Source organism: Panthera uncia, chromosome A2 (assembly GCF_023721935.1).
Source record: "Panthera uncia isolate 11264 chromosome A2, Puncia_PCG_1.0, whole genome shotgun sequence".
Classification (NCBI taxonomy): domain Eukaryota; kingdom Metazoa; phylum Chordata; class Mammalia; order Carnivora; family Felidae; genus Panthera; species Panthera uncia.
In genome coordinates, this window is record NC_064816.1 from 162,245,441 (window position 1) to 162,258,893 (window position 13,453).

The window sequence follows — 13,453 nt, forward strand, 5'->3', positions numbered from 1 at the left end:
AGGAAAGGAAAGCACCTATCTGCTCCGTATTGGACTTCTCCAACTCTCTGGTCCCTCTACACCCAAAAGACAATAGGTTCAAACAAAAACAAGCTTGATGGATGCTGGCCGTGGCCAGAGAGCAAGGAGACATAAACCGCATCTACTTACCTGGCTGTGCTGGAGGCGTCCAGATGTTGCGGGGAGGGAAGGTTCAAGAGTTCCTGGGCCATCACGTGCTGGGTGTAGTCATCCTGCCATGTGAAGCCTGGGGACAGATGCAAAAGCTGCATTATCAACGTGGAAGGTGAGCAAAGCTCTTGTTTCAGTCACAGGAGAAACTGCTGCTGTTTCCAGGTTTTCCCGCAATGCCAAGGCGCTCACTGCGGTTTACTAATAAGGTCTTTTCCTTCTAGAAATCCCCGCCTTCTGAGACATCTAGACCAGAAACATGATGGGTGCTTTGCCAGATGAAAAACACTAGGCGCAGTGGTGGTGTGGCTGGACAGCAAGGCGCCCTTGAACCAGGAGCACATTTCACGGATTTGTCCCCAGCAAAAGATGCAGACTTTCTCATGGAAAGGTCCTGGTCGTAGCAAAGACATTCTCGACCCAAATGTGCACACGTTTACCCACCACTCATCCGCCCTCCTGCTCCTCACCGCCACGTCTCGGGCTCCTTGGAGCTCCAGCCTGCCTAAGAGCCACACGTTTGTAATGAAATAAGGGTACTGTTACTCTGAAGGCAATTATCATGGGGCCTAATGTGCTGTATCTGGGAGCCAATTACATTATATTTATACTCAAATGTTATGACAAAGAGCTTTATAACAAGAGCGAAGTAGTTATGAAGGCAAAATGCATGTGATTATGCATTAATTACATGCACTGCAGATCACATGATAATTATGCTCAGAATTACCAAATAACTCCCAAGAATAATTATTATGCAATTTGTACATTTTAGATCTTATGGTAACACTTTAGCACTTAGAACTACCCCATGCAATTATCCATAATTATCTAATCACTAAATATCATGTAATTACAGAGATATATTTTTATGCCCTGTTCAAAAACACATTACCAAAATCTTCAAATCAGGACGGCTCTGTGCCTGTTTATGTGTGTGTGTGAGTGTGGTACAGGGAGGTCCAGAACTTGCTGAGAACCACATGTTCTGGGGAATAAAAAGGGCTCAGCAGATATAAGCTGCCTTCATGAACACACTTGAATTCTTTTTTCAAATGCAAATCTAACATTTTTTTTCATTTACAAATGGCAAGATTCAAACAGTTGGAACACTTCTGAATCTCAAAAGGCTCTATGGCATTACCCAAAGGGGAAGCTGATGGGAAAACTCACCAAACAGGCCAGCCTCTAATGGCAGCTTGTTCTAAGCAGCCCTGTTTGAATATAGCATTTAGAGAATGGGTCGCTGCAGGGAGACGGAGCCCCATAGTCACCGTTACCCTTACTTCAGGATGAAATGTACTTAATAATAAGCAAGCATCTTCCACTTGCCAAAAGCAACTAAAAAAACCACCCATATGAAGTGTATGCTTATGTGGCTATTAACCGTTGCTTCATTCCTGGGAGGATTCTCAAATGAAAGCACACTTGTAATATTAGCATAGTATCTAGCACTGTGAATTGAGAAAGTAAGCATAGTTTAACCATGCCATTCCCAAAAGGGTGGTCTTAATACCTATCCGGAAACAAACAAATAAAGAGCACAAAAGGAACTTCCCATAAAAATTTTTCATTTGTAAAATTTAAAATAACGAAACTTCGAATGTATTTTTTAATCTAAAGAGCACAAGTGCTCGCCTCGGCAGCACACGTACTAAACAGCACAAGAGCCTGAGCCAGTTCAATTCTGGGGTCTGTAAGGAGGGCTCAATCACAACAGTCGGCCAACTGATAAAGGTGATCCATACAGGTAATCTCAGGGAGACCCGGAACCCCTAGACTGACTTCTAAGCTTTCCTGGGAGCAGGCAGAAACTGGACACTTGGATACAAAACCAAAGCAATGCATACATTAGGGCATTAGACATTCTCTCTGAACTCCTCTCAAGGCTACTGAGAAGACAAAACCCCAGGAAGAGCTGACTGCTTCCAGGGAGACGGAGAAGACACATTCTTCCTACCCCTCCCACTAGGCACAACTAAAACCCTGCAGATTATATGCACAGGAGGCTACGAGGGGTGGGCGGAAGACAGACTTCTGCAGTCCTAGGGAATCTGAGGAACCACACCTGTGGGGCTCCCTGGGCTGTCCTTTGGCCTTATGCACCTCACACTGGAGCTGAGTCAGCCGGCAACTCGGGAGCACCAAGTGTAGGTGAAGCCCCGACTGAGGTCACCTCTCCCCAGCCAGAGGCCCAGGAAGGGGGCTACTTGGCACATTTTAGACAACAGCAGCTCCACTCTCATCAAACACTGCCAAAAACAGCACAGCACAGCCTGTACCCATGCCAACAAAGGCCAAGAGACAGCCTGGGTGTCCTCCCTTAGGAAGCTGGAACAAGGCCAATGACCCCCCCCAACTCTGCCAGGTTGGCAAAGCAGCCACGTAGGGAGCAGGTGGTACCCCCACCCCATGTCAGTGGAGACCACATAGGGAGCTCAAACTCCCACCCACCCACCCCGCCCAGCACATGGACTAGACCCCTCAGCACAGATGTCAGCAGAAGCCTAGCGGTAAACCGGGACTCCCACCCCCACGTTAGTAACAGGGACCCCTCACTCACCTTGGCAGAGCAGTGTCAGAAAAAGCTGTTAAAATGCAAGGCTTAGGGGTGCTTGAGTGACTCATTCAGTTAAGCGTCTGGCTCTTGATTTCACCTCAGGTCATGATCTCACACTTCATGAGTTTGAGCCCTGCATCAGGCTCCTCACAGGCAGGGCAGAGCCTGTTTGGGATTCTCTCTCTGTCCCTCCCCTGCTTGTGTTCTCTCTCTCTCTCTCTCTCTCTCTCTCTCTCTCTCAAAATAAATAAATAGAATCTTAAAAAAACAACAACACAAAGCTTAAGTGAGATCCACAGTCTCATAATATAGTACGAAAGTGTTCAGGTTTCAACAGAAAATCACTACTCATACCAAAAACCAGGAAGATCTCATCTATAGACCCTAACGCTGAGGCTTGAAGTGTTAGCTTTACCTACCAAAGACTGTAAAGCGGTCATAATAAAAATGCTTCAATGAACAATTATGAACATACTTGAAAGAAATGAAAAACTAGAAGCCTTAGCAAAGACATAGAAAGTCTCAGCAAATAAATAAATATAAAAAGAGCCAAAAAGAGCCAAATGGAAATACTATAACTGAAAAATACACAAACCAAAATAAACAGCTCAGGGGATGCACTGAATAGAAGGATGAGGGATAGAGGAGAGAGTCAGTAAGCTAGATAGGAGAACAACAGAAATCATCCAATTCCAACAACAGGGAGAAAACAGTCTAAAAAAAAAAAAAAAAAAAAAAAAAAAAAAAAAAAGGACAGAGCCTCAGGGAGTGTGGGGCTATAACAAAAGATCTAACATTCATACTATCAGAGTTCCAGAAGGGGAAAAAAAGAAGGTGGGGCTGAAAGGGCATTCAAAAACTTGATGTCTGAAAATTTCTCCAGTTTGGCAAGAGATATAAACCTAAAGATTCACAAAGCTGAGCACCCTAAACAGGGTAAGCCCAAATCTCCTCCAAGACACATGGTTAAAATTCTGAAAACTAAATTCAAAGACAAAATCTTAACAGCAGTCAGGGGAAAATGACACTTTACCTATGAGGGAAACACAATCCGAGCAAAAAGGATTTCCCATCAGAAACCACAGAGGCCACAAGGAAATTGCACAACATTCTCCAAGTGCCGGAAGAAAAAACCCATCAGCCCCAAATCCCAAAAATCTACCAATCCAGAGACCCATCAAAAATATCCTTCAGGAGGGGTGGGTTCCTGGTGGCTCTGTCAGTTAAGTGTCCGACTCTGGATTTTAGCTCGGGTCATGATCTCATGGCTCGTGGAATCAAGCCCTGTGTCAGGCTCTGACAGTGCAGAGCCTGCTTGGGATTTTCTGTCTCCCTCTCTCTCTGCCCCTCCCCTGCACTCTCTCTCTCACACACACACACACACACTCTCTCTCTCTCTCAAAGATAAATAAACATTAAATATATATATATATAGATATATAGATATATAGATATATATCTATATATATATATCTCCATCCATCCTTCAGGAATGACAGGGAAAATTAAGACATTCTCAAAAAAGGGAAAATGAGAGCATTTTTTATAGCAGACTTGCCCTAAAACAACTGCTAAATGAATGTATTTAAATACAAAGGCAAAAACAGAAGAAGGAACCTTGGAACATCAGGAAGGAGAAAAGAATGTGAAAAGTGAAAGTGACTAGTTTTCCTTCTCTGGAATTTTATATATTATGTTTGACAGTTGAGACAGACATGATAACACTGTCTGTTGTGCTTCTAAATGTATGTAGAGGAAATATTTAAGATAATTATAATAAACGAGGGGAAGAGCCATAAAGGGAGGTAAGGTTTCTACACCCTATTCTTAACTGGTAAAACAATGACAGTATATTGTGATTATTTATAATAATATGATATCTATAATAATATGATATCTAGACCAACCACTAAAAAGGCTATCAAGAGATACACTCAAAAAGACTACAGAAATAAATATGGATCTCTAAAAAATATTATCATAACCCTAAAGGAATGAAGAAGAAAAAAAAACAGAGAAAAATAGACCAAACAGAAAACAAATAGTAAAATGGAAGATTTAGGCCTTAACATACCAATAATTACATTAAATATAAATGGGCTAAATATACCAATGAAAAGACAGACACTGACTAAGTGGATTAAAGAAGCATGATCCAACTATATGTTTTTTATAAGAAACTCACTTTAAATATAATGTTACAGACAGGCTGAAAGTAAAAGGATGGAAAAAGATGTACCATGCAAGCATCAATCAAAGGAAGTAGCAGTGGCTACAGTAATAGCAAATAAACTACTCATCAAAACAAACAAAAATGCCAGGGACAGAGAGACATTATATAAAGATATAAATCCACCAAGAAGACATAGGAATCCTAAATATGTATGCTCAAACAACCTAGCTAGAAATATGTGAAGCGAAACTTCACATGGAGTTTTTGGATGGAACAGAAAGGAGAAATAGACAAACCCACAATTATAGTTGGAGACTTCAACACTACTTTTTTAGCAACTGAACAAATAAAGAGAAAATCAGCAAAGCTTGAGAAGTAGTCAACAGTGCCATGGATTAACAGTTCTAATCAGCGTTTATAGAACACTCAATCCAACAAAAGCAGAACACACACTCATTTCAAGCGCCCACAAAACATGACATGGACTGAGACCATTTATATCCTGAACCATAAAACAAATCTCAGCAAAATTAAAAGATTCAAAATCACTTGGACTGCATTCTTTAATCAGTATAGTGTTGAACTAGAAATCAACTAACATATATCTAGCAAGAAAATCTCTAAACACTTAGAAATTAAACAATAAACTTCTAAATAATCCATGGGTCAAAGAAAATCCAAGGGAAAAATATACTGAGAACTGAATGAAAATGAAAACGTGGCACCAAAATTTTGCAGGACACAGTTAAAGGTGTGCTAGGAGTGAAATTTTTAGCACTAAATGTTTGCATTTCAAAAAGTCTCAACTCAATTATCTAAATGTACACATCAAGAAGCTAGGAAAAGGAGAGCAAAATAAACTCAAGGAAAGTAGACAGAAGGAAACAATAAAGAGCAGAAATCAATAGATTAAAATCAGAAAAAAAGGAAAACAGAGAAAGTCAGTGAAAAGTTCCCTGAAAAGATCAGTAAAATTGACAAATTTCTAGCAAGACTAACAAAGAAAGCAGTCACAAATTACCAGTACTAGGAATGAGACAGATGATATCAATACAGACCCTGTAGACCCCATATGGGAACAAACATGTCTACACACTTAGACATGGAAACTGAGGTGAACTGGACCAATTCCTCAAAAAACACAAACCACCACATCTTATCCAATATAAAATAAATAATTTTATAGCCCTATAACTCTTAAGGAAATTGAACTCATAATTAAAAACCTCCCCAAAAAGAAATGTGCAGCCTCAGATGATTTCACTGGAGAATTCTACCAAACATTTGAGGAAGAATTAACGTGAATTCTACACAATCCTTTCCAGAATACAGAAGAAGAAGAAATAGTTCCAATTAATTTTATGTAGCTAATACTAACCTGATACAAAGAGGAGACAAAGACCAAAAAGAGAGAGAACTCTATAGAACAATATCTCTCATGAATATGGACATAACAATTCTTAAGAAAAATATTAGTATATTGGGAACCTGAGTGGCTTAGCCAATTGGTTAAACATCCAATTCTTGATTTCAACTCAGGTCATGATCTCACAATTTGTGAGTTCGAGCCCCATGTCATGCTCTGTACTGACAGCACAGGGCCTGCTTGGGATACTCTTTCCCTCTCTCTCTGTCCCTCCCCTGCTTCTGAGCGTGCATTCGTGTGTGCTCTCTCTCTCAAAATAATGAAATAAATTCAAGAAAAAAATAGCATATAAAATCCAGCAATGTATGAAAATAATTATACAGCTTGGGGTTTATTCCAGATATGCAAAGCTGGTTCAAAATTCCAAAATAAATCAATGTAAGCTAACATATTAACAAGCTTAAGAAGAAAAAATTACATTATATCAATGTAGAAAATGTGTTTGAAAAATTCAAAACCTATTCATGATGAAACTCTCAGAAGAATAGGAACTGAGGGGAAATTCGTCAACTTGATAATAAACATCTACAAAAGCCCTACAGCTAACATCATATTTAATGGTGAAAAACTAGAAGCTTTCCACTTATGATAAGGAAAAAGGCAAGTGTATGTTTCCTCTTAACCACTCTTAACCACATAGCTGAAAGTTCTATCCATGCAATAGGGCAAGATAAGAAAAGAAAAGGCAAGCAGATCAGAAAGGAAAAAATAAAACTATCTCTTTCCAGGTGACATGATTTTCTACATGGAAAATCTCAATGAATCTACACTAACTCCTAGAACTAATAAGTTATTTTTCTATGAACTATGACACATATAAACACATAGACACTGAAATTGAAACACTATAGTCACTCAAAAAATTAAGTACTTAGGTGTAAATCTAACAGATACACGCAGGACTTGTGTGCTAAAAACTACACAATGTGGATGAAAGAAATCAAAGATCTAAATGAAGGACAGACATGCCACGTTCATGAGTCGGAAGCGTCAACACAACAATGATGAAAATTCTCAAATTGGGATACAGGTTCAACACGATTCCTGTCAAAATCCCAGCAAGATTCTTTGCAGATACAGACGAGCAGTTTATATGGAACAGCAACGGAGTCACAGTAGCTGGAACGACTTTGGAAAAGGAGAGTAAAACAGGAGGAATCATGCTACCTAATTCCAAGTCTTATACAGGTACAGTCATCAAGACTATATAGTATTGGCAGAGGCAAATAGATCAATAGAACAAAACAGAATACCCAGAAGTAGACCCACACAAGTATGCCCAAGATTTCCGACAAAGGTGCAAAAGCAACTTAATGTTTGACAAAGTGCCTTTTACCAAACGGTGCAAGAGCTGTGGAACACACAGAAGCAAAAGCGGAAACCTCAACATCAGTCTCACGGTTTACACAGAAAAAAACCAAAATAGATAATGGATATAAATATAAAATATGAAACAAGAAGCATTTTAGGGAACAAAAAACAACCGAAAATCTTTGGGACCCAGGGCTAGGAAAAGCATTGACGTCCGCATGAAAGACCAGGACAGGCCACACGGCCAAGAAGTGACACGCACCTGGAATGTGGAACTCTCACAAGTAAACGTTAAAAACGTCCAATTAGAAAAAGTGTCAAAGACATGAAGAGCCATTTCCTCAAAGAGGATGCGCAGATGGCAAGTAAGCTCACAAAAAGTGTTCCAACATTGTTAGCGCTCAGGGAAATGCCAGTTACCCCACGGTGAGCGGCCTCGTCACACCTACCATGAAGGCTACAAACTAACTGACGATATCCAATTCTGGCAAGGATATGGAGAAACTGGGCCACTATTTCATTGGCAGTGCAACTGTAAAACGACGCAGCCATTCTGGAAAATGGTTTGCCAGTTTCTTAAAAACTAAACATACACTTTTCATACAAACCGGCAACTGACCGCTGGCCATTCATCCCACAGAAACGTTCACACGAAAACTTGTGTACAAAACTTGTGTACAGATGTCATTCAGCGAGTGAGTGTCCAAACTAACTATGGTCCATGCGTACTGTGGAGTAGTCCTCAGCTACGATCCGGATGGATCTCCAGAACACTGTGCCGAGTGAAAAAAGCCAATCCAAGAAGGTTACCCATCGCGTGGTTTCACTTACATGCCACATCACCTACTCTTGCGCTCTTATCAGGCATGTAACGCCTGAGAGTGGACATGACCCCCGACCTCTTACCGCACGCAGTCTAGTGCTGACACAGATGGGTACATAATTAGCGAAAATCAGATCTGAGTGTGGTAATTACATAATAGAGTCATAAGCAAGCAGCTATATGAATAGAGAAATGAAGAGATTCGTTTGGGGTGCAGAACTGGGGAAAGCTTCAAAGAGAAAAATGGTACCTGGACCAAGGCACGAAGGATAAATGGATTCTAACAGATGGCACGAGGTCGGGGGAGAACCCCAGAATAGTGGGAGAGGGTGAGGAAGAGGTGAGGCTTGCCAAGTCTGTGGCCCCGGGGACAGCGCATGAAACAGTGGGAAGGCTGTGAGGCCATCGAGGGGCAGAGGAGGCATCAGCGGACAGTGTGCAGTCACAGGAGGCCTTGGATCCCACCAAAGAAGGGCTGGCGTTTTCCACATAAATACCCAAGGGTGTTACCAATACGATAAAAATAACAATATGAACATAATACAAATTGTAAAAACAATAGTATCTATCTACTGAGCCTTAACCACAAGCCAGGCCCTGCACTCTTTCCTGCTTTAATCCTCATGATTTGCGAATAACTACCTTTAATAGGCAGTAAAGAGAAGGGAAGGAGGTGTAAACACAGCCCATCTCAGAGACACGGGGGCTGCAACTCAGAGACTGGTAGTGGGGATGGCTCGAGTTTTCAGAAGCGACACTGGCCAGTGCTAATAGTCAGCTACGTGAGGCAGTAAAGGATGAGGGTCAAGGTTGGCAGCAGGCATACTGGCCGCCTCAATGGACACAGGGAATTCCAAAGGAGGAGGAGTAGGAGACGTGCCAGCCTCCGGGCAAGCCCGTGCTTGTTCTTCGACAGGATGAACTCACACTGACCCACTTCGTCTTTCGTATGCTGGTATATTTGTTTTAAAATGTCCAGGGTGCCCACTCCGCTGTAATACACTTTGCAAGAGCAAGATCAGAGCAGGTGTAGTCACACGCCCTGAAAACCACCAACCCAGCCCCGAACAGGAGGATGTCACTGACCTTTCTGATGTAAAACTTTCCATTTACAGATACTTATTTTACACAATCTGTAAATCTGACCGCTAATGAAATACGTACGAACCTAGTTATCACTGTGGAAGGGGGGTTGCTAGAGTATGTCCATCTGCCACTGTTTAGTTTTAAGATGGTAGAGAGAATACAAATAGAATGCAAATTCATCTAGGTACCCTTTAGCAGCAGAGAAATCCCACCAATGTCACTGGTCAGTGCTAGAATATAAACTTTATTAAAAAAGAAAAACGGGGGGCGCCTGGGTGGCTCAGTCGGTTGAGCGTTCGACTTCGGCTCAGGTCATGATCTCGCGGTCCGTGAGTTCCAGCCCCGCGTCGGGCTCTGTGCTGACGGCTCAGAGCCTGGAGCCTGTTTCGGATTCTGTGTCTCCCTCTCTCTCTCTGACCCTCCCCCGTTCATGCTCTGTCTCTCTCTGTCTCAAAAATAAACATTAAAAAAATTTAAAAAAAAAAGAAAAGAAAAACAGAACCAGAGCATAGGGTATTTAAACGTGATTTCCATGTGATGAGCATGTGCACGTGTGTGCAAGTGTGATTCAACGCTTCCTACGTGCCGCGTTCTCCTGCCAGAGAGACGGCTGCTTCCTCACATCTGTGACTCCCAGGGGCTGAGGATGCGTGTGGCAGCTGCCTGACCCTGCATCACCTCCATATTTGGGCCACTTCGCTTCCTGGGCAAACACAGCACTTTATACATGCTTGGAATTTGCTGAATATTTGATGAAATAAATTGATAAAGCAGGAGGCAGGGACATGTTAGGCATTCAGCTTTCTGATCTGTGAAGATACGAGTGCAAAGAAAGATACAGTTCCTGCTCCCATTATGGGATGTACATTCTAACGGAGGAACACACATTAATACAAACACAAAATTAAACAAGAAAATGTTGGTCTGTGGTAAGTGCTGTGGTGAAAAACGATGGGCAGCAATGCACAGGTGAGCGCGGTGGACAGGACTCACCAGGAAGAGAGGGCAAGAAAGGCTGGAAGTGTGTAGGGGGAGGGAGAACCGGGCAAGGGGAAGCTTCAAGGCAGAAGCAAGCCAGGCCAAGTGCTCCGGAATGAGAAGGAGGCCGGGGGCGGCACAGCACACGGGCAGGTTAGGATGGTGGGGCCCGTGGTGACACCCTGGGACCCGGGGGAGGGAGGCCAGCACAGGTGGGCAGAGGTGATGGGCATCGCTGAGAGATGCCAGCTGCCCCCAGGGGGTGGGTTGTGGGAAGCTGGACCATACAGTCAGGAGGCCAGGGGTGGCTGTGAGGAGGGAGATGTGGGGGAAGCCAAGAGCCTGGACAACCTCTAAATCTGGGCCTGAGCCACAGAGGGTCTGCTGGCTGGTTCCCCGGGCCAGGAGCTGAGAGACAGGAGAGGAGCCTCAAGTGTCCCTTTATCACTTCCTGTAAAGCAGAGCAGAGGGGTTTTGTGTTATACGTGTGGCAGCATGTGGGCTCCGTAGAAGTCTGCAGGCCCTGGAGCTCACGCGTCTCGGCTGCCCATTCGGCCCCTAGTCCTGTCCTTCTTGATCTGACAGCACTCACAGCTTCTGTGCCACCAGGAAGGCCTGTTTGCTAGAACCTCTTTTATTTTAGAATTCAGGTCTTCTTCAGCATCCCCGAGACTTCTTTCCTCCATGTTCATAAATGGGAACTTCCTCATGATTCTACTGCTAGCTGCTCCGTGAGGGCGAGGTGGGAGCCGTTCACATAGGCCAGGGAGGCTCCTAGTGACAGACGTGGGCTCGGCTGGCCCGGCAGGTCCAGCAAGAGGGACTCCAGTGCAGGGCTTGAGGAACGAAGGTCCCCTGAAGAGGGGACAAGATCAGGGACCCAGTGAACAGGCTGCAGGACAAAGACAGGGGCAGGGTGTGACACCAGGAGAGCACCTGTCAACAGGTCTCTCCTGGAGAAGAAGCCTCAGGGGGTGCACATGGGATTAGAGACCCTGGCAGGGCTTCGGGGACAGGATGCCAGGCAGGGCTGGCACCCGAGGCCTCGGTCTGCCTGGGCGTGCTCCAGCCGTGTGTGATGGGTCACAGTGGGTGCTGACGCAGGGCCACGGGGCCCACAAAGTTAGGAAGTGATGGTCCTCCCACACCACCTCCCAACAGCAGGATGGTGCAGAAGCTTCTTGATGGCACGGCACGTTGACCAGTCCCCCTGGGCCTGCCAAGTCCCTGTGCAGACAACAGTGAGCGAGCACGCCATATAGGAGAGCATGAGACGCTCCGCTCTGACCAGGACTCTTGGGAGCTGGGGGATTCTGTGACTCCTTCCGGTCTAGGGCTTGATGCCATACTTGGTGCCGGAAACCACTGCCCCTCGCAGAGCCCCAGCCCCCCACACCCTGTGTTGCAAATCGTTTATGCCTCCCTTGGCTGTCCGAGCGCTCCAGGGTGATGCGTGATCGGTCCCTTCCCCATTTTCACAACTGCCAGGTCAACCCCAGGATGCGGCGGTCTTTCAGAGGCCGCTCCACGGTCCCCCACTGCCCCACACATTCTCATCTCGGACTTCCATTCCAGAGCTCAAGGACACATCAAATGGTGTCCGCGTCATTTCACGCACTTCTCACAACTGCCGTCGTAGTGCCTGGCCAGCCACATAAAATAAGATTCCTGCTATGGCGCGGCCACTGCATTTCCCACCTCCGGATGCAGGCAGAGATGAGGTGCCAGTCAATTCCCAGAGACATGAAACGGGCCTCACTTCTCCCTCAGCCCTGACTGGTCCTAGGGAGATGCAGCCAGTGACCGCAGACGCCGAGCAGGTGGGTGGTGGGCACTCGTGCCGTGTGGCCACAGTGGGAAAGCTCTGGACCCGGTGATGCCACAGTCACCTGCAGCTCCCAAGGGGAGAGGGTAGCCATCCCTACTCGTTCAGAGCAAGAGAGAAAACCACCGACCGAAAACGCAAGGCACCCGACAAGCGCCAGGCACCACGTGCACATCCGGCAGAATGAACAGTGTCGTCGTGTCTGGAGATGGCCATCTTGCTCTCTGGCGGGTGTGCGGGAGGCTGGCACAGGGGACTGAATTTCCTGTCCACAGGCCACAGTAAAATGCTGGGGACCATTAAAAAGAAGGGGAAAGTCACAAGCACATAAAACCAGGTATGAAGAGAGACAGAAAGAGGGGGAAAGGAATGGTATTCAATATTATTAAATAGAGATTCAAAATATAGGCAGATGACCACCATATCAGAAAGGCTGGCGTGAGTTAGAGCAAACATTTTGTCTCCTTCAAACTCCACACTTACCGGATCCTCACTCTGTCCAATACTGATTCAGCAGGGAGGCACATTTCTCTAACAGCAAAGAAGAAAAAGCCCATTAAATAACTGACATGGGCGGAGGGGGGGGGGGGGGGGGAGGGTTCCCCGGGGGTCTCAGTCGGTTGAGAGTCCGACTTCTGCTCAGGTCATGATCTCACAGCTCATGAGTTGGAGCCCCACATGGAGCTCTGTGCTGACAGCTCAGAGCCTGGAACCTGCTTTGGATTCTGTGTCTCCCTCTCTCTCTGTCCCTCCCCTGCTCTCTCTTTCTCTCTCTCTGTCTCTCTCTAAAATAAATAAACATTAAAAATTTTTTTAAAAAGTAACTGGCATAAAATTCTTACTCTCCAACTGCTCATGAACAGGGGAGCAAAGGACAAACTGAGGTGGGGAGTCCTGCAGAGGCCTTGGTGCAGACGCCAGGCATTGCACTGGGATCCCCTTATAAACCAGGACACAAAGGGCACAGTCTCAGAGCAAGACCTCCTTATTGCCCTGAGACCCCCAAGGGACCCTCGGCCTCCATGCTGAGGACATGCAAGCCTTCCGACCTGTGACCTTTCAGTGCTAGGTCGATTCTCCCCCCACCCACCCCAGTTTTA

General features: G+C 45.0%; 1 protein-coding gene across 7 annotated transcripts in view; it reads right to left on the reverse strand.

The window, feature by feature from the left end:
• The window catches only part of PTPRN2 (protein tyrosine phosphatase receptor type N2), an 803,411-nt gene that overhangs the window by 501,530 nt on the left and 288,428 nt on the right, over positions 1-13,453 (reverse strand). For all 7 annotated transcript variants that reach the window (XM_049642198.1, XM_049642197.1, XM_049642193.1 and 4 more), the window contains one exon: positions 151-247. In XM_049642198.1, the coding sequence (XP_049498155.1) occupies positions 151-247 (97 nt within the window). The remainder of the gene's footprint in view (positions 1-150; positions 248-13,453) is intronic.